The sequence below is a fragment of the Dermacentor silvarum genome, chromosome 4 (genome assembly GCF_013339745.2).
Source record: "Dermacentor silvarum isolate Dsil-2018 chromosome 4, BIME_Dsil_1.4, whole genome shotgun sequence".
Lineage (NCBI taxonomy): Eukaryota > Metazoa > Arthropoda > Arachnida > Ixodida > Ixodidae > Dermacentor > Dermacentor silvarum.
The window spans coordinates 164,668,507-164,688,333 of record NC_051157.2 but is presented as its reverse complement, the minus strand read 5'-3'; the positions used below and the strand labels follow the sequence as shown (position 1 = coordinate 164,688,333).

The 19,827-nt window shown below is 50.1% G+C and overlaps 2 protein-coding genes across 3 annotated transcripts in view; one reads left to right on the top strand and one right to left on the bottom strand.

Moving 5' to 3' along the window:
- LOC119450762 (venom metalloproteinase antarease-like TtrivMP_A) overlaps positions 1–19,827 on the bottom strand; it is a 689,114-nt gene that overhangs the window by 340,317 nt on the left and 328,970 nt on the right. The window contains exon 1 of one of the 2 annotated variants that reach the window (XM_049666199.1): positions 17,717–17,720. The exons of the other annotated variant lie outside the window; for it this stretch is intronic. The gene's annotated coding sequence lies outside the window, so the exon portion shown is untranslated. Of the gene's footprint in view, positions 1–17,716; positions 17,721–19,827 lie in introns of those variants that run through there. 2 annotated transcript variants of the gene reach the window in all.
- On the top strand, positions 13,624–18,476 carry LOC125945056 (piggyBac transposable element-derived protein 2-like). The gene is made up of 3 exons (XM_049666614.1): positions 13,624–13,688; positions 13,903–14,504; positions 18,333–18,476. The coding sequence occupies exons 1-3, from the start codon at positions 13,682–13,684 to the stop codon at positions 18,474–18,476; spliced, it is 753 nt and encodes a 250-aa protein (XP_049522571.1). The 5' UTR covers positions 13,624–13,681.

Here is a 19,827-nt window from a genome sequence, read left to right as displayed (position 1 = left end):
CGCGCGTTTGAATTCTACTTACGAAAGAAAATTACAATACAGTGCCTATACTGGAATGAATGTGAAGCAATGTTTCTATGAAGCCGGTAATTAGATGCACTAAAACGGTTCATCTTGGGCACTGCGCTTGGCAGCATAGCAAATACGTGCCTACAAGGGCAAGACGGCAAGATGCCTAGACTGCCACCACGTGAAATACGCGACCGTGCATCACACAGTCTGAAGGACAGCCCCAGTTTTCACCGGCGCATCTCCGCAATGATCAGAGCTTTGTATCCATTATCTATCGAGCTGGCTCACCTTAATTGGCGAGAAGTAGACCGAGCAAGCGCTACACTACCGGAAATCTCAGGATTAAAGGCTTGATCTTTCATTGCGATCGATCACCTCGCATTCCTGGTCAAAAAGTTAATTTGTATAGCTTGCATATTAACTTGTGTAATTAATGGCTCGGGACATTTCAAATATTTGCCTCTGCGTACGAAGCGCTACGTGTGGTTGTTGTCTTCCTTTTCTACGTCCTCGACTTTCACGCTGTTCCCTAATTAAATCTGAAGTAAATTTATTAATTATATTGTCTCTACTTTTAAGCAGTTTTGAGTATGTTTCGTAAAATTCCTTGCCTTTAGAATCTTGATCACTTATGCGTCGTACTATATTCCGTGTTAATTTTGTAGTCTAATATGATTACCGAAGTGCAGTTTGGCTCTGCGGTTCATAAACGCACTCTACTTGATGCTTCAGAACTACGGCAGCTTTACACGCGCTCGAGTATTAGCAATCTTGAAGGCTGCGAATATTTTTGCATTGAGGTATACGGTGCAAATATGGGTTCAATTTCTGGTGGTGGCGGCTCAATCCGATGAGCACCTAATGAAAAAAAAAAACGCTGGTGTAGGTGCCTTCGATGAAACTTAAACCGATACTAAAGAAAAATATTAGATCGATCTCCATTGGAAGGTTAGGCTTCTGTAAAAACAAGTTCTTCATTTGTAGCGAGAACAGAGCCCTTGTAAGAGAGGAAATCGCGACACCGAAATTGGAGTGGTTACAGTCGTTGTGAACTATCTTAACTCTTATGTGACGTCCACCACTGACTGATTCACAAGCAGTGGCCCAGAGTGAATTCAGGTAGAAATTAAGTCAAGTCGTCCGCTTGGTACCGATGGTTCATTTATGAGCAGCAGCGAGAACTTCAGCCATAGTATTCTATGCAACAAAGATATATATTGGCACACAGAAAACTATGAAGAATTTCTCGACAAGTATTTTACCGATATAACTCGAATATATTTCTATATTGTCTCTTTAGAGAAGCTCAGGTGCTCTAAATGAATCTGCAGCCCTCCACTTCGGCGTTCCTGATAAACCGCTATGTAATTTCGGCATGGTAAATCCCCGAATGCAATTTGACTCATTTAAGGACTGATGCGGCAAAAATGACACAACAGAGTTGTTACTTGAAGGAAAGTATATTTTATTATTTGTGGATTTCCACGTGCACATGGTGAAGGACACCATGTTAACACCCATCGGCAATCTTCACATTTTCTCGGCATATTACTTGGCTACCTGATTGCTTGCATGTTGTCGTTATAAATGTTTTGTTGTTGTAATGCTGAAAAAGCCAAAAAATGTCAGTACGGCATTTCACCGCTTACATATACGACAAACATGTTTCAAGCAATGTAACATGCACTGGATGGTATAGCAAGGACGGTTTACCTGCAAATATAATTTCAATTATAATGCATAACATCATATCAGTTTACAAGAAACGAACGGTTGCTGGAAATTTTATTATGAGAAAAATATGACCGCATATTTTCGTGTACATGCGCATAATAATGAGACTAGACTCAAGTACTTGCAGAAGTCACCTCGCTAATAAAACTGAAAATGGAGTATGCCAAAATATAGACAACGACATCCTGCTAGATCCAGCTTTACCCTGTTTTTCAAAGGCATTCTGCTGTCTTTAAAAAAAACGTCGGTTAGTAAAAGGCAGCCATTCATGTAAAAAGATCGTCTCGTTATTTAATAGATTTTCATGATCGGACTGCTAATAATAAACCTTTCTAATTGATTAGCACGCACTACTTATCGCAAAGAAACGATCATGCCAAAACGGTTCAAGAAATAGGATGTCGCCCGGGTGTACTCGCACACTCTATTTTTCCTTTTACAATTCGCGAGTGGAATCAGTTGGATGCGAGTGTTGTGGACGTTCCCGTAAATAAGCATCACTCACCCTTGCAAGATGTATGTTTCAGTTAAATGTTCAAGTGACAGCTTTGCCTGTCTGCTTGTCTTTTTCAGAGCGCAGCTCTTGAGCACCCGTTCCGGCAGCGAGCGTCGGCGTAACCGAGCGAAAGAGCGCAGCGGATGAAAGGGCGAGCGCGAAGCGGAGCGGGAGATAAAAAAAGCGGCGAGAGCGCAAAGCGCGAGGAAGAAAGCGGAGGAGGAGGGAACGGTGAAAGCGTGAGATTAGAAGCGTAGTGCCGCGCAAGGCGCGCACTGCGGCGATGATGGCTACGATATCGCGGCAGAATAGCACGCGTCGTCTGGTAGGTCTGTCTGGGGCAGCTGCTGTGAATTGAACTCGCGCGTCACCCACCCGCTGCTACTTGCGGTCTCCCGATTAGCGAGGCAGTCGCGCCACACTTCGCACCGTTTGAAACGTACCTCACGAGACAGATTGCTCGCGCCAGCCAATAAACCACGAAATGAAAATCTGAATAGAGTTGCGCTCCAATGTCCCATTAGGGAGTATGGTAATCGTCGGTTAATATTCTGAAACTAAATAAAACGAGTCCTGCACAAAACGATTTTAAATGTATTCATTACAAGTGCAAGTGCAAGCGAAATCGCAAAGTACATGTGCGCAAGTACCATGAAATGGGCAACGCAGCAAGCAAATTTGCTGAAGTTTTAATTGCGGTTATTCTTGCGACCCCCCCCCCCCCCCCCATTGAATGTTGCCCAATTGGGCAATGTGGATTCGTGAATAAATACATACATCAATAAATAAATGATTGAGAGTTACCTCACAGTTTGTAGAAATTACCCATGACGGCTTTAGTTTGCCGCTGTGACATCCCATGTTCACCCGGGCGGTGACTTTGATCCCGCAGAAATTTACATGAATTATTTGCCTCGCAGGTGTTATGTAAATGGTGGTCTTTAGGCTGATGTTTGCAATATTTACCGCGAATAATTTCTAATATTGACGGTGAAGTACTAAGTAATCTTTTAAAACCTAGTTCCATCTCGTGCCAGGAGAGGCAGATGGATAGAAATGCGTCAAAATGTGCAACAAAAAATAATACCGAGAAAAACGTGACTTGTAGCGCTCGTCTTTCACTATTGCCTTTTATTTCGAGTTTTGCGCTACTAAGTATCATGTTCACTAAACACCAACTCGCCCAAGAAGAAGTTATTTTGATTCCCCCCCCCCCCCCCCACATACACTACATAATACGCACAGCTCACTCAGGTGTATGAGCCTAAATATTAGGGTTTAATATTTTCTCATTACATACGATAGGAAAGGGAAGGTAAGAAGAATACTTTTATCGCACTAAGGCGGCTCAATTTTTCGAGACTACGCCTTCGTCTGGTGCTACCGGATAAATACCTTATTGCTACTGGGACCAATTGCACACGATAGAACGCGTCCGGTAGTTCTTTTATGTCTTCAGAGGCCCTCTTGATTGCACCGTAACCTAACCCCCGGCTGTAAAATCACTCTCTCGGCTGTAGCTATAAGAGGTGAAGCCGCGGCAAAAAAAAAAGAATGCCTGGCCCCATTTCTAGGCGATTGCCGGTGGTTGTGCAATTAGCATTCAATTAATATAGCAACACAACGTCTTGCCACCGTCGAAAAGAGTCGTGTATGAGGAGTGCACTGCAGCGGGACAACTCTTTCGCGCTTCCCATAGGAACACTCGGCGCCACCCAGCGGCATTACCACGAACCTTCGCACGGCGTTCCAAACGCATGAAGCGTCGCTTCGTGAGAATACTGAGAAACGCATTATGCAGCAGCCGGGCTGCTCTTCCGCGCTTCTTTCTAAACACGCTGCGCCATCTAGTGGCGCGCCGGTTGTGAATTGTGACCGGTTGTCTGTCGCACATCCTGTGGCACATACACAGAGTGGCTCAAAATGTTGACAGCTTCACTGAAGAATCGCACATACACATTGAATTGATGGCGCAGCACGCTAAAGCGTTGGTGTGAGACGTTCATTGAAAAGCGGCCAATGCCCAGCGTACTTGGAGCGCAGCCTACTAAAGGTTCGGGGTTCTGCCCTTGAGGAACCCCTGTGATGTGAGTTCGATTGTTCGCAGCATCAGATGAATTTAAAGGAATTTTTGTAATTGTAAAGGATCACACACTCACTGGCACATAACCAGTGACCCTTGCTCAATTAGTTTCGTTGACCCTTGATCACTTAGTTGACCCTTGATCAATTAGTTTCGTTGAAGAGCGGTACCTACTTAGCCCCGCATCGGCAGTGCACCATGGAGGCGGGAAAAGGGTTCGTTGAAGAGTGTAGACATTGCCACATCCTCAGTGACTGATTTTCGTCTGGCGCACGGTTCGGAACCATGTTCCCTCCCCATATCAGCCCAACGCTCCAACCATTCGACCATAGATTACACAGTGAGCCAGGTTGGAGGGAAAACGGGTATTAATAAACATACAAACATAATTATATATATATATATATATATATATATATATATATATATAGTTCAAAAAAATTGCCCGCCAATCCACCCTGTGAAGGTGGTTGGAAAGCGAAGCTTTTTACGCCACCCTCACGGTGACTGCGGCGCACTTGATATTTCACACACTACAACGTAACTTCACAACAATGTTCACTACTGCTTTATCATCGGTGTGATATACACTCAAATTTTCAGTTTTCACTGTAGTTACATTCTTTGCCAAGGTTAAATCAATGCACGTTCCGCGAATGCATGTTCTGCCGTCTTTACTTTCCGTGGTCTACCCATAGTGGGGTAGTCTAGAAAATGAACCGAAGCAGTTACTAGGCTGGAAGGGTTTCGAATGACGTCAACCCTCTTTCAAGCAGCTGCATAAGCTTTGCAACAGCTGCAATCTAATCTTACAGACCACGCCGAGCCTGTTTCCGTTGTTTGCCCGCAGCCCTTATCATCCATCATGTTGGCTCATCACTTTGAAGCTTGTTCTTGTGGTTTTTCTGGCGAAAACGAGTGCTTAGTCGCACGCTGAATGCCTGAATTCAAGTAAGCTATACTGCTATACCTGCAATTGTTAGCGGTTCGTCGGGATTGTTTTTTGATTACAACGACGGACACGACAGAACCCTTGGCTGGTAGAGGTACAAAGCTTCGCTTTAAAATAGAAGCACGGAGGAAAAACATAACACGACTCAGTAAAGTCTTGTGTGCCGGCTCCTGTTATTCTTTACTTCACTGATATATATATATATATATATATATATATATATATTGTAATGCAGAAAAAGACTCACCTAGGCTCGGGCGCTCGGACTGCGGGCGCGCACAGAGAGAGGAAGACGACGACGCAGAGAATAGGACAGCCGGCCCAGGAATGGGCCGGCTGTCCTATTGCCGGCTGGGCCGGCTGTCTCTGTGTCTCTGTTTATTACAATGACGCAGTCTACAATGAACCTGCCTTAAGGCGTTTCCACCTTAAGTGTTCCTCGCACGGTTTCTCGGCGTGCCGGGTCCCTCCTTCCCAGGAACGCCGTCCACGCTTCCTTCGGTACGGAGCCCGCCATCCTACCACCGTCGCAAGTATCCACTGCACCGTCCGGGGATGGCGTCGAAGCCTCCTCGGTGGCTCTCGGACAGGGATATACCGATGCTCTCGTCCACGGCATCGCCGAGCTGACACAACAGCTCCAGAGTATGACGACCGCCTTCGCATCCGTCGGCGGTTGCGTCCTGCCTGGGAACGCCGTTCATGCTTCGCTGCAGCCTGCGTTCGGGGACATACCGATGTTTCGCGGCTTTCAAGACGACGTCATCCTTTGGGTTCGAAACATCAATGCCCTGGGTGATCGTCATGCCTGGCCAGACCACACAAGATGGCTGGTTGCCGCGAAACGACTCTGCGGTGCCGCCAAGACATGGGACAATTACGCAGGCATTAAACTTGGGTCGTGGCCTGAATTGAGTGCAGCTCTGATCGCTGCTTTCGGCCCGCGCACGTATGCCTGCGTCGAGCCCGGCCAGCAGTGCTCTACGGCAAGATCTCCTCAGGAGAACCACTTTTACGCACCAGTTGTGCCCGGTAACGCCTCGCCAGGGAGGCCCGCAGGCTGCCCCGCCGCAGAAGCCGGCTCCCCGAGTGTCGTCGCGGGCCCCATCGCAGACGGTGGGAAGCGCACGGCGACTAACGCTCCCGCTCCCGCTTCGAGTCACCACCGACCGGCAGATCCCAAACCAGCGTCATTGGCTCCACCACAACCTCTGAACACGCATAAAATCACCGCTGGTACTTTCACGTGACAGTCTACGCCGGCTGAGCTGCTGCGACGAAAACCGTACATAGCTCAGAATCCGCAGCATCTTCCCGCTGCAGCTGCACCCGGGAAGATTTGGCAGATTGCTCCGCCAGCTGCCCCGCTGTAGACACAACACGAGAGCCATTTCTACCATCACGGCTCCTCGACTCTGCGGCGGCTTCCGACACCGTACCATCGCTTTCAGAGACCAAGACCATATTCGGTGCAAAGCATTCAGTGCAACGGCTCGCAACCGAGAGCCCGACCAGTCCACGGATCATGGCAGGGAGGTGCTTCCTGACTCGTCGGAGCCACATCTCTGCATTTCTACGCAGCCGTTGGCCGAGTTGGGGGGCATTATCACCAAAGACCTGCCCGCACGCGATAGACGCACAAAACGCGCGGGACCGCGGACGGGACGCACGGAAGACCAGTCGCGCATTCGTCGCGGCTGATTCGAGCGCAACGGCGGGCGTCAATCAGTTTGCGGCAGCGTTGCGAGGGGGCACGCCACGGCTGAGCAGAGCGGCTGCTCATCGTGCAGGATCTCCAGCCCTACGTGCCCAACTGCGACAGGATGGTCGTCGACGAGACATGTGACCAGAGTGCAACAGTCAGTGCCGACCCCCCGAGGAGCTGGTTGCGCGCTGGACGGTCTCAACGACGACTACTTCCGACGATGACTATGCAGCGATTTTCCAGTATCAGCGCGCCCTCACAACCGCCACAGCTGTCTTCAGCAGCGTGACCGAGTGTAATGAAGAAAAAGACTCACCTAGGCTCGGGCGCTCGGACTGCGGGCGCGCACAGAGAGAGGAAGACGACGACGCAGAGAATAGAACAGCCGGCCCAGGAACGGGTGCTGTCTCTGTGTCTCTGTTCATTACAATATATTACAATACAAAAATGTAACGTAGATCGTGACGGAGACTTGAAAAAACAGACGCTTCTCTTTAATGGCGGACCAGAAGAAGAGCGTGCAGCCTACGCGCTTCATCGTCTTTTTATGGCGCCGACCTTTGCGCGCGCCATCCCGCGGTGCGGGAGCCCCACATCATTGTGTCAATATATATATATATATATATATATATATATATATATATATATATATATATATATATATATATATATATTATGGCGTCTCTGTTGGCACGACGTTTATTACGCCCGAGTACTCGGCAGCGAACCAGCAAAAGCACACACCCGATGATGATGATCACACATAACTGAAGATGAGGATCGCGCAACGTAGGATGATGATGATAATATACAGATGAAGAAGACGTGCGTAATAAACGCCCACACTAATTTCCCCCCCACGTGGAAGCGGCCATCCTGGCCGCAAGTCAAGGCGACGAAGACCGCCGCGTGAACGGTTTCATGCGGGAGACATGAACGACCTCGGTGCTGCGACAACGGCGGTCTGTGGCGGCGACAACAGGAGTCACGCGATAATTGACGGGTGATGTCTGCTCCAGGACGAAGTAGGGCCCGATGAAACGCGGCTGGAACTTGTCGCACAAACCAGGCGTGCGAAGGGGCGTCAATAGAAGTATTTCGTCACCAGGTCGGAAGGACACAACGCGATGGAGGGTGTCATAAATGATCTTCCGGTCGTGTTGCCTGGCCGCCGTGTTGACGCGAGCACGCTGGCGACACTGGGCGAGTCGTGAAAGGAATTCTTCGCTAGACGATGCAGATGGATTGACAGGAGCATCGAAGAAAGAAACGTCTAGAAGGGAAGTAGGCGACCGTCCGTAAACTAAGTAAAATGGCGAGTAGCCGGTGGTACGCTGAACGGCCGTGTTGTAGGCGAAAGTGACGAAAGGTAGAATTTTGTCCCAATTCTTGTGATCAGGCGGAATATATACGGCGATCATGTCGGCAAGCGTGCGATGAAATCGCTCTGTCAAGCTGTTAGTCTGTGGATGGTAACTCGACGCTGTTTTGTGGGTGGTACCAGAGGCACGCAGGATTTCGTTTAAAAGTTGCGAGAGAAAGACCTTTCCACGGTCGCTGAGCAGTACTCGAGGAGCACCATGGCGCAGAATTATAGCTTGAAGGACGAAGTCGGCAACCTCCGAAGCTGAGCCAGTGATCACTGATGTTGTCTCAGCGTAGCGCGTCAGGTGGTCGATGGCGGTCACCATCCACCGATCTCCAGCTGCAGTAACAGGAAGGGGCCCGTAAAGGTCGATACCAACAACCTCAAATGGTGCGTCAGGACACGGAATAGGCAGTAATTCGCCTGCAGGAGCAGAGGTTGGGAGTTTGCGACGCTGACACAGAGAACAGGAACCGACGTATCTCGCCACACTAGTAGAAAGGCCAGGCCAGTAGTAACGGCTTCGAATGCGATCGTAGGTTTTGTGGAAACCGAGATGGCCAGCAGTCATGTCATCGTGGAATGCTCTGAGGACATGGGCTCGAAGAGAGCGTGGTAGAACGGGCACCCAGCGTTGAACGTCAAGGTGGTAAATGCGCCGATACAGCACGTGATTGTTCAGCTTGAATTGTGCGAGTTGGCGCCGAAGCCGCGCGTTAGGTGGGCGAGAAGCGCCAGAGAGGTGGTCTATCATACGCCGACAATATGGGTCAGCCCTTTGGCGAAATGCAAATGTTTGATCGTCGTCCGGAGACAGGCGGTCTATGGTGGCTAGAGAGGAAACCGGCGCTGAAGTGACATCCGAAGAGCTGCTTTGCGACGCAGTTGCCGAGGTGTCAAGTGGGTGCGCAGGAAGCGGGCAACGAGAAAGAGCGTCATCATCTTGGTGTTTTTTGCCTGACTTATGAATAATGTCAAAGTCATATTCTTGCAGGCGGAGAACCCAGCGACCCAGCCGTCCAGTCAAGTTCTTGAGAGTGGAGAGCCAGCATAATGCGTGGTTGTCCTTAACAATTGTAAAATGACGCCCGTGCAAATAGGGACGAAACTTCTGTACGGACCAAACAATCGCCAGGCACTCCTGCTCAGTTATTGTATAGTTCTTCTCGGCATCGGTGAGTACGCGGCTGGCGTATGCAACGACTCTCTCGTGCGAAGAGTTGTTGCGTTGCAGAAGAATGGCACCGATGCCGTGGCCGCTAGCGTCTGTGTGCAAGAGAGTCGGTGCAGTCTCATCAAAATGGCAAAGCACAGGTTCAGACGTGAGGGCGCCCTTCAACATGCCAAAGGCTGCTTCACAATCTTGAGACCAGTGAAAGGGTACACCGGAAGCAAGTAGTTTGTGTAGTGGCGCAGCTATGGAGGCAAAGTTCCGTATAAAGCGACGGAAATAAGAAGCGAGGCCAAGGAAGCTTCGCAAGTCTTTAGGTTTTTCTGGGCGAGGGAAGCGAAGGACCGCAGCAATCTTGTCAGGGTCAGGACGTATGCCCTCCTTGCTCACGACATGCCCCAGGACCTTAATAGATCTGCTGGCGAAATGGCATTTCTTCGTGTTGAGCTGAAGACCAGCGTCGGCAAGGCACGTCAGAACTTCATCTAAGCGTTGCAGGTGCTGAGGAAACGTGGATGAAAAGACGACAATGTCATCCAGGTAGCAGAGGCAAGTTTTCCATTTCAGGCCACACAGCACGGTATCAATCATGCGTTCAAAAGTCGCAGGTGCATTGCATAGCCCGAAAGGCATGACGTTGAATTCGTACAGTCCATCAGGGGTGGCAAACGCTGTTTTTAACACGAAAGTGTTTTATGCCGGGGTCCACCAAGACTTCACTGACGTATTTCCGTCACGGAAATACGTCATGAACATAATACAAAGAAAGAAACCAGAAGAAAAAGTTCCACAAACATGCAAAATTTGGAAATCGAACCCACGACCTCTCGGTCCGCGACGATCGATCGCCGAGCGTTTAACCCATTGCGCCACAAACGCATTTGCAGAGAGGTACACAGACGCGCCTTATATATCTAACACTCCTCCGTGTACCCGCGCTATGGTGGCTAGAATTCTAGCCACCATACCCGCGCTCTTGCTCGGGGCGGTGCCGCCGCCTACGAGCAGAAAAGAGAAGTACTGCATTATGACACTAACGTGCACCGACAGTGAACGCTTCGGTGGTCTCAGCACTACGACGCCTCGATGCCAGCATTCGACGGGACGCTGGCATCAAGAAGCACTACCAACGCCACCTAGGTGGCGTTCACCGTACTCAGCACAGCGGAGCGTGGCCTCCGCAATTAGCTCTGAAAATGTTTCTGAAGTTGATCGCGGAGGCTGCAATTACGACGCGCTGTACGCGCTGATTTGACTCGGTGACGATTCAGTTACGTGCTTTGTCTTGCGCGTTGTATTAGTGTGTCAGTTACGTGCTTCGTCTTTCGCGTTGTGCTAGCGTGTGCAGCGTAGTGCAGCTTCCATATGCACGACGGTTGCTCATGGTCATCGACGTTGGTAGTCGTGATGGAGGAGACGTGCCACCAGGCGTCAGCGTGGGTGCATCAACGCCTAAGGGCGCTTTAGCCACAAAACACCAATAGACATTATATATCAATGTGCAATAAACATTACACTACTTCTGTGAAGACACGTTTCACTTTCGTGTTCTATACCGATTCCTATATAAGAGGGATCAACCACATTTTTTTTCTTTATCGTCTTCGTGCATGGGAATTTGCCAATAGCCAGAACGCAGATCGAGGCTCGAAAAGTATTCTGCACCTTGTAGTGAATCAAGGGCGTCGTCAATGCGAGGCATAGGGTATACGTCCTTTCGAGTGATCTTATTGAGGGCCCGGTAATCGACGCAAAAACGCACGGAACCGTCTTTTTTTTCGCACCAAAACAACCGGAGATGACCAAGAGCTAGCTGAGGGCCGGATGACCTTCTGTTGTAACATGTCCGTGACATTTTCTTCTATGATTTTCCGCTCGGCTAGGGACACGCGGTACGGGCGTCGGCGCACTATCGACGCTTCGTCTGTCTGAATGCGATGCGCTGCAGCTGTGGTTTGGCCCAGAGTCGACGAATGGACATCAAATAAATTTGCGTGTTTGTTCAACAAAGCAAGCAGCTGCTGCATATGTGAAGGTGGCAAGTCACTGCTGATGGCTGCAGTAAGGGCGGAGGGAGAAGCAGTAGCACAAGTAGAAGGGTCTTTGGAAGACATAGTCGTAAGGGGCACGACGCATACAGGCCCTGGGTCGGCCGCGCAAGCCACTGTGGTGCTTTGCGGAAGGAGAATTTTCTCCGATGTCGCGTTCGTGGCGGTGACAAGCGCCGAGTTATTGTAAAATCGAACCACACCTGGCGCAAAAGCGATGCCTTTATGAAGGCAACGGGAAGAGGGCAAGACCAAGACGTCACCATGGTCGATATCGGTCGACATAATGGTAATAATGCGCTGTCGGCCAGGAGGCAGTTCGGTATCTTCCGCAGCGAGCAGGCGCAACGGCGTGTACCTGTCTTCCCCAAGTAAGTAGTCAGTGTCCGTAAGATGGACGACACGTTGGCCACAACAAATAGCCGCGGAAGCAGAAGAGAGAAAATCCCAGCCTAAAATAAGTTGATGAGCGCAAGCTAATTGTATATGGTGCAGGATATAATCGATCAAAACACGGGCAGTGCAAAGAGCGGAAGGTCGAACAGGGTCTCCTTGGGCTGCAACTAGCGTCGGTCCATCGTATGGCGTCGTGACTTGTCTGAGACGGGAACATAAATCAGCGTGAATAACAGAAATTGTCGCACCTGTGTCCACCAAAGCATCGACGGGCACTCCTTGGACAAACACCGAGAGCATATTGGACGGGCGCGCTGGAGGAATATCAGTCCTGGTGTCGTATGCAGTTTGTCCTCCAAAAACTGCATCGCTTAAGTTTCCGGACGAATGTTAGAGTTGAGGGAGACGGGCCGTAGTGGTGACGTGGAGCGGCGGAACGGCGAAGGGGAGCGGCGTCTGGCTGAACGGTAAGTGCTTCGGTCTTCAGTCGATGCGGGCGGAGAAGTAGAGCGGAGCGGAGGCGAAGAGAAACGCCGGCGTTGGGAAGAGACTCCACCGGAAAAGTGGCGTTCGGAGATGTCGTATCCCAGACGCTCGTCCTGCTGGCGCTTGCGGCAGAAACGTGAAATATGGCCGCGATAGCCGCAGTAATAGCACGTGGGACGTGACGGACGCCATGGCGGATAGTACAGGGGGCTAGGTGATCCGGGAGTCAGTGCAGTCAAATGGGCTGATGAAAGCTCGGGCGGCATCATCGAAATGTTTACTGGAGGCGCGGCAGCAACCGACGCGTACGTGCGCAGCGGCACCGTGGAGTTGACGTTGCCTGGAGGCGTGGCAGCAACTTCCGCGTACGTTGGCAGGGGACGAGAGACGGAGGGTTGCACGTGCGTGGAGCAGGTCAAGGACGCCAGTTCATCCCTGATGATGTCACGCAAGGCTGCGCTAGAAGGCGCGCTGGGGCACACGGATGGTGACGACAAGCCCATTGACTGTAATTCTTCGCATATCATTGCTCGTATCACGACACGCAGATGTGGGTCCGCCGTAGAAGAATAGTCACCAACGTCCGGCTGAAGGCGAACAGACTCGAGTTTGTCCAGGCGCTGACACGTTGTAACAACGTCAGCGATTGTAGCGGGGTTCTTAATGGCAAGGGCATTGAAGGCGACTGATCTAATGCCTTTCAGAATGTGGCGCACTTTGACTCTGGCATTAATGAACTCATACGGCGGCAAAGCGCAAGAACATCCTCTATGTATGATGTGTAAGACTCGCCTGGCTGTTGTTGGCGAGTATCGAGGGTTTTCTTTGCGATGGTAGAACGAACGGCCGGTGTACCAAATACTTGGCGCAGCCGCTGCTTGAAGGCAGCCCAGTCAGTAAAGTCGATCTCGTGGTTGAAGAACCATGTCTTCGCCACACCCGTCAGGTAGAAGGAGACGTGGCGGAGCTTGTTAACCCTTTTTGCGACATCGGGACAACCCCTGTCCCACCTGCAAGGCAGTAGCAAAACGACGATTGTGAGAACTGCGAGAGAGCTATGTTTGCTTGAAACCACTGGAGCCATCTAGGAGAAGTGTGCTCAACTATTTTATGCTTTCTTTTTTTTCTACTGGGTGGCACAAGCATTCCGTGCGTGTTTTAGTTAGTTGCTTTTTTTCGAAGGACGGAGCTGTGCACGCACGATTTTCAAAGAGCAACATCCTTCTTCAAAAATGCCAGGTAAGACGCCCATTGTGTTCTCCGTGCTTCTAAATACGTCAGGCTCATATGAGAAAAATTTTATAGTTCGTACCGTATTGTAAACAATTATGGGTTCGAAAATCTGCAGGCATATGCAAATTCATTAGGCTTAGGCTTTAGAAGCAAGGCGTCGTGTGTCGTTCGTGTTCCAATGAAACGTATTCATTCATTATGTATTCCTTCGTCCTTGTAGGGGAACGAAGTCTCACCGCTGAAGAGGCATTAGAGATGTTCTTTAGCCTACCTGACGGTTCGGAAAGTGATGTGTCAAGTGATTCGGGTGACGAGTTTACCGTACCATCAACCTCGGCTTTGGCTCCGATAGAGTCATCAGAAAACGACGAAAACATCGAACCACCGCCCAAGAAAAGACCCAAGAAGGCATACGCACGAAAAAAGAAACCTAAGAAAGCGCGCGCTAAGCCCATTGATCATGACAGTGACCATGAAGAGGAAGAAGACGATTCCCTATCAGCAGGATGGATAGCCGGGCAGCCTTGCGACATTCCAGTGAGCATCACAGAAAATCCACCCACATACTCGCAAAAACTAAATGTAGACTGCAGCGCATGCGACGCGTTTTCTCTGTACTTCGATGAAGAGGTGTGGAAGATGATTGTTGAGGAAACAAACCTCTATGCTCTTCAAAGAATGATGCCAAACTGGCGCACGCTGACAGTGAGCGAGCTCAAGGCTTACATAGGGATGCTCATTCTAATGAGCATTCATAACTTGCCTCAAGTGTATCTGTATTGGAGCTCAGACAAGTTTTTCAATCTTCAAGAAATATCCAATGTAATGTCGTTTAGACGTTTTCAACAGATCACTCGTTGCCTGCATCTAAACGACAATTCAAAGATACCCGATAAGACGTCACCAAATTTTGATAGGTGCTACAGGGTGAGGCCTCTAATGGAAATGCTGAACATCAATTTTCAAAAAGAGTACAAGCCTTCCTCCTACGTTGCTGTCGACGAGTCCATGATTCTGTTCAAGGGTAGATCGGCAATGAAGCAATATATGCCGCTAAAACCAAAAATCAAGCGCGGATATAAAGTGTGGAGTATCGCTGACAGCCAGACTGGTTACCTCTGTAAATTTGACCTCTATCAAGGCCGCACAGAGCGTAGACCCACTGACATGGGACTCGGTGAGCACGTAGTGCTTTCTCTGACAGAAGACGTGGTGGACGCAGGTTCACAAGTTTTCTTCGATAATTTTTTTTCATCAACGAAGCTTCTCCTGCGCCTCCGAGAGCGAGGCGTATTTGCTTGTGGAACGTTCAGATCCAACAAGAAAGATTTGCCCCAAGAGGTGAAGGTTGACAATAAATTCAAGCGTGGATCATTCCTGTACAGATCCAAAGGGCCAGTTTCTGTGTACCAGTGGCGAGACTCCAAGAACGTCCATGTGATGTCTAATTATCACGATCCCCAAGAAGAAGCTACGGTGGAAAGGAAGCTGCCTTGTGGGAAAAAAATCCAGGTCACATGCCCCAAGGCTGTGAAAGACTATATTCGGTGGATGGGTGGAGTTGACCGTTTTGATCAAAAAAGAAATGCCTACGTAGTAGATAGGCGGTCAAAAAAAGGATGGCACAGAATTTTTTATTTCATGGTTGATGCTGCCATCGTAAATGCCTTTATTCAGCATGCAGGTGTTCACGATGCTGGCAGCACAGGCTTGCTGCAATTCAAGCTCATTCTTGGGCGACAACTAGTCGCACGGCAGTCCTTCCGCATTGGAAGATCCCAGGCAGACTACCTCAGAAAGAATGGGCGCCACAGTGGTTCTCTACTAACTGGAGTTCCACACGAAGTCCGTTTTCAAGGAAACAACCACTTCCCAAAATCATCTGACACAAGAAGGAGATGCCGCTGGTGCTCAACCAAGCGCGCCGAAGTGCGCACCAAGCTCATATGCACAGCTTGTGACGTGCCATTATGTATGCAGTGCTTTTCTCCCTTTCATTCATCAAAGTGAGCGTAAAATCCCCACGCAACTTTTTTTTGTGCCACCCCCTCGTGAGCGTTGGGACACATGCTGTCCCACCTCCCTTTATTCCTTGTCGTGTGCAGCGGGACACACGTTGTCCCACCTTTTGTGCTAAAACCATTGTACGGAAAGTGATGAAAACTGGTCTGACCACCTTCTCTTAGCCTCAATAAAGTGTATTTGGATAAAAAACTAATTGTTTTTTGCGTGTGACCTCATGTCTTATAAAGGGTTAAGGTCGTCCCAACGATTAGCGGAACTGACTCGCTCGTAGTCGTCGAGCCAGTCCTCCACATCTTCTTCACGAAGACCAGCGAAGAGATGGGGGTCACGCTGGTGGCTGCTGAGGATGTAAGTGGTGGCTGGTGGTGTCAGAACGGTAGCGGTAGAAGTGGAAGGTGGTGCGTCCTCAGACATGCTAGCGGACAGTGGGCCCAAGCGGCGGCCTGAACGTAGCTCCAGGGGGTAGACTGAGCGGGCAGAGGACTGAGGATCGAAGAGCACCTCCACCACTCATGGCGTCTCTGTTGGCACGACGTTTATTCGGCCCGAGTACTCGGCAGCGAACCAGCAAAAGCACACACCCGATGATGATGATCACACATAACTGAAGATGAGGATCGCGCAACATAGGATGACGATGATAATATACAGATGAAGAAGACGTGCGTAATAAACGCCCACACTATATATATATATATATATATATATATATATATATATTGTGAAGATGAAGTGAACTTGGCATCGGGTGCAAGGCGGGCGCTGAGGGAGAAGACGACGAGGGAGAGAATAGAACAGTCGGCCCAGTAAACGGGTGCTGTCTCTTTGTCTCCTGTTATTTCCTTTACAATGGCGCAGCCGACGAAAGCCTCGTCTTAAGGCGCTTCAGCCTTCAGCACCGTGCTGCGGAGGCCTTTCGTCCTCCGGCATCTCGCTGTCCAGTGTCTGTCTGGCGAGGGAACGCCGCCAACGCTTCCCTTGCCATTGATGCCACACCGGGGTCTACCTGGATCTCCAAGCACTCAAGGCATGCCGTTCGCGCTGCCTTGGATATGGATCCTCACCGCCGTGGGTGCCTCCTGCGGCCAGGGAACGTCGTTCACGCTTCCCGTGCTCTGGATCACTGCCCCACGACATCATCTACAACTGAGCCAACAAGGGATGCCGTTCACGCTCACCTGGCCATGCTTACAACTACAGTGAATACCGCGGCCGCCACCAGCTCTGGTTCAACGGATGCCGTTTTCTCTCTCTTGGCCACTGGTCCGGCTGGCCCGAGTACTGCGGCTGCTGCCGCCGCCTCAGGGTGCGAGGATTCCGCCCCTGGCTCAACCGGCAGCTTAACCGACGTCGTGCGAGCCATCTAGCTGCTTTCACAGCAGCTGGACGACATCGTTTCAGCCACCTTCGATTTTCCTGTAGCAGCCTTTCCATCACCGGCTGCCTCGGAACCACCGGAGTTCCATGGATTTGAGAATGACCCCATTCCGTGGCTGCAAGCAGCCAATGCGCTCGGCGCACGCCATGCCTGGCCCGACAACACGACATGGCTGGTTGCCGCGTGGCGATTTCGAGGTGCCGCCAAGGCATGGGAGAACTACAGGGGTTTCAAACAGCGGTCCTGGCTTGATTGCAGTGCAGCTCTATGATCGCTGCTCTCGCCCCGCTCACTTGTGCGTGCGACGAGCCCGTCCAGCACTGCTGAGCGATCGGAGCTCGTGAAATACCCCGCTTTGAAGTACCAGTCGTACCTATGCAGTAACGCCTTGCCAGGGAGGCCCGCAGGCTGCCCCACCGCGGAAGGCTGCTCCCCGAGTGTCGTCGTCGGCCCCGTAGCAGACTCACTTACCGGACACCAGGCATCACTTGGGAGGACCTTGACCCAGATCACAGCCCTCTTCTTTCTTTTAAAGATATTACTGAGCACTATCGTGCCGAACACCGGCGTTACCCGCTTCCTATGAAGGGGCTGGGTAAAGCTGGCGAACGAACTCTCCTTAGGATCTTTACACTCTGCTGTGTCCGGTGGTTCTCAAGTACTTTAATCCTTCTTTTGACGGCCGCTGCTCATTCTGTGGGGAGGTGGCCGACACCTTCCACATGGTTTGGTCATGCCGGCAAAATTCTTCTCTCCCCCCCATCACCCCTTCCCCTACCCGAGGACTGGGAGGCGGCCCTGCTCGGCTGCCAGGAACTATCGGTCCAACAAGCCCTAGTTCGGTGGACCTGGGCAGCGGTCAAGACCAACGGGGTCCCGGAATGAGGGACTCCGCCCAGTATTGCAAGGGGCACGACCAACTAGAGGCCTTTCCTCCAGCACCTCTCTGTATAGATAGACCAATAAATGCTTTTCACAACCACCCATGGCAGACGATAGGAAGCGAACGGCGAGTACCGCTCCCGCTTCGAGTCACCACCGAGCGGTAGATCCCAAACCGGCTTCATCGGCTCCACCGCAGCCCATAAACACACGGCAGACCACGTCAACTGCGCTGCTGCGACGAAAACCCGGCAACGCTCGGAAGCAGCACCATCTCGCATCTGCAGCTTCACCCGGCAAGGTTTTAGTAGGCGGGTTCCCAGCCTGCTCAATTTTTCCACCTCGGGTCTCGGTCTCTGCGGCAGCGTTCGACACTAACTACACCATCAATCTTAGAGACCGTGACCACTTTGCGTCCACAGCAGTCGGTGAAGCGGCTCCAGAATTCATCAATGCCGGAGCACATGGAGGCACGGGCTCCTGTTGTGCTTGAGCAGCTGGCCCTCTAGGAACCCATTATGTCCACACATTGCAGCAGGCAGAACCGTCCGGACACGCCAGATGCTCGTCACGTATTACGGGCGCGCGCCACACATGTTTCACCAGCACTCTATTCTTAGCCTTTCCCACCGCTTTCCTTCAGTTGCGCGAGACGTTTTTCTTTTTTTAATTTTTGCTGTCATGCCTACAACGGCTGACGGCACGGACACTTGTGAGGCAATGCAAGCTTGGCTTGAAAAAGCAATGTTAAAGATACCCTTATTTACCTGGCATGGCGTGTCTACAGGATGATATCCGAACTCCGCTCTTTGGGTAGTTTTATTATAGCAAGTGAATGTGCAGCCCAGTTGTGGAGGCCCCTTATCCTGAAATATATTTCAGCGTTCAGCACAACAAAGACGCTAGCGGTGTTTCTAATATTGGCTACTGAAGAAATGTTAGTAAGAAAGCATACCTCTATCAAGGAATGTTTTTATCGTTCTCAAACTAGTGCATTTTATGAAAAATTTACAGCCAAATGTTGAGTTCAATACTGAAACTGAATCGAAATGCCGGCTTTACTAATTGTCACTTTAGTGAAATAAATATTGATTCATATTTTTATTTTCTCTATTTTCTCCTACTGAGACAGTGCCCAGCTTTATCTCATGGCTATACAACCCATCATCATCATCATCAGCCTATATTTATGTCCACTGCAGACGAAGGCCTCTCCTTGGTGATCTCCAATTGGTGACCTCCAATTACCCCTGTCCTGCGCTAGATCATTCCAACTTTCACCTGCAAATTTCCTAACTTCATCGCCTCACCTAGTTTTCTGCCGTCCTCGACACAGCCCCTAATATCAACTAATTGCTAATAACGAAGACACTGTAAGATACTTCTGTTTATGAAATGTTTTCAGCTTCAAGATCCTTAGAGCTAGACGTTATTAGTGAAGATTGCTTAATGAAGACTGAAGATTCTTAGTGAACACTGTTTAATAATTTCTATGACATTGAGCTATTGAATAACACGAGAAGCATGCTACGAAGTGGTTTGACACTGTAGCTGCAATGGTAGAAATTCGAAACCATGCCGCCATACTCAACAGTGGGTCACGATAGCCACTAAGACAAGCATGTGCATATTCTGTAGATTTGCCTAGGCGTAGCCTTGCAGGTCGACTATTGGCCACGCTTGAGCCTACAATGCCTCTCTGAGATCTCTCTATTTATGACATCAACTTCAGTAATAATGGGGACTGCTCAATCGACATCAGTACAAATAGCAGTTAACGCCAGAGCAGCACCTTACTGGGAGACTTAATGCAACCGCGTTAAGGGCCCGGTGTCACAGAAAATATGGCGTCGGCGTCGT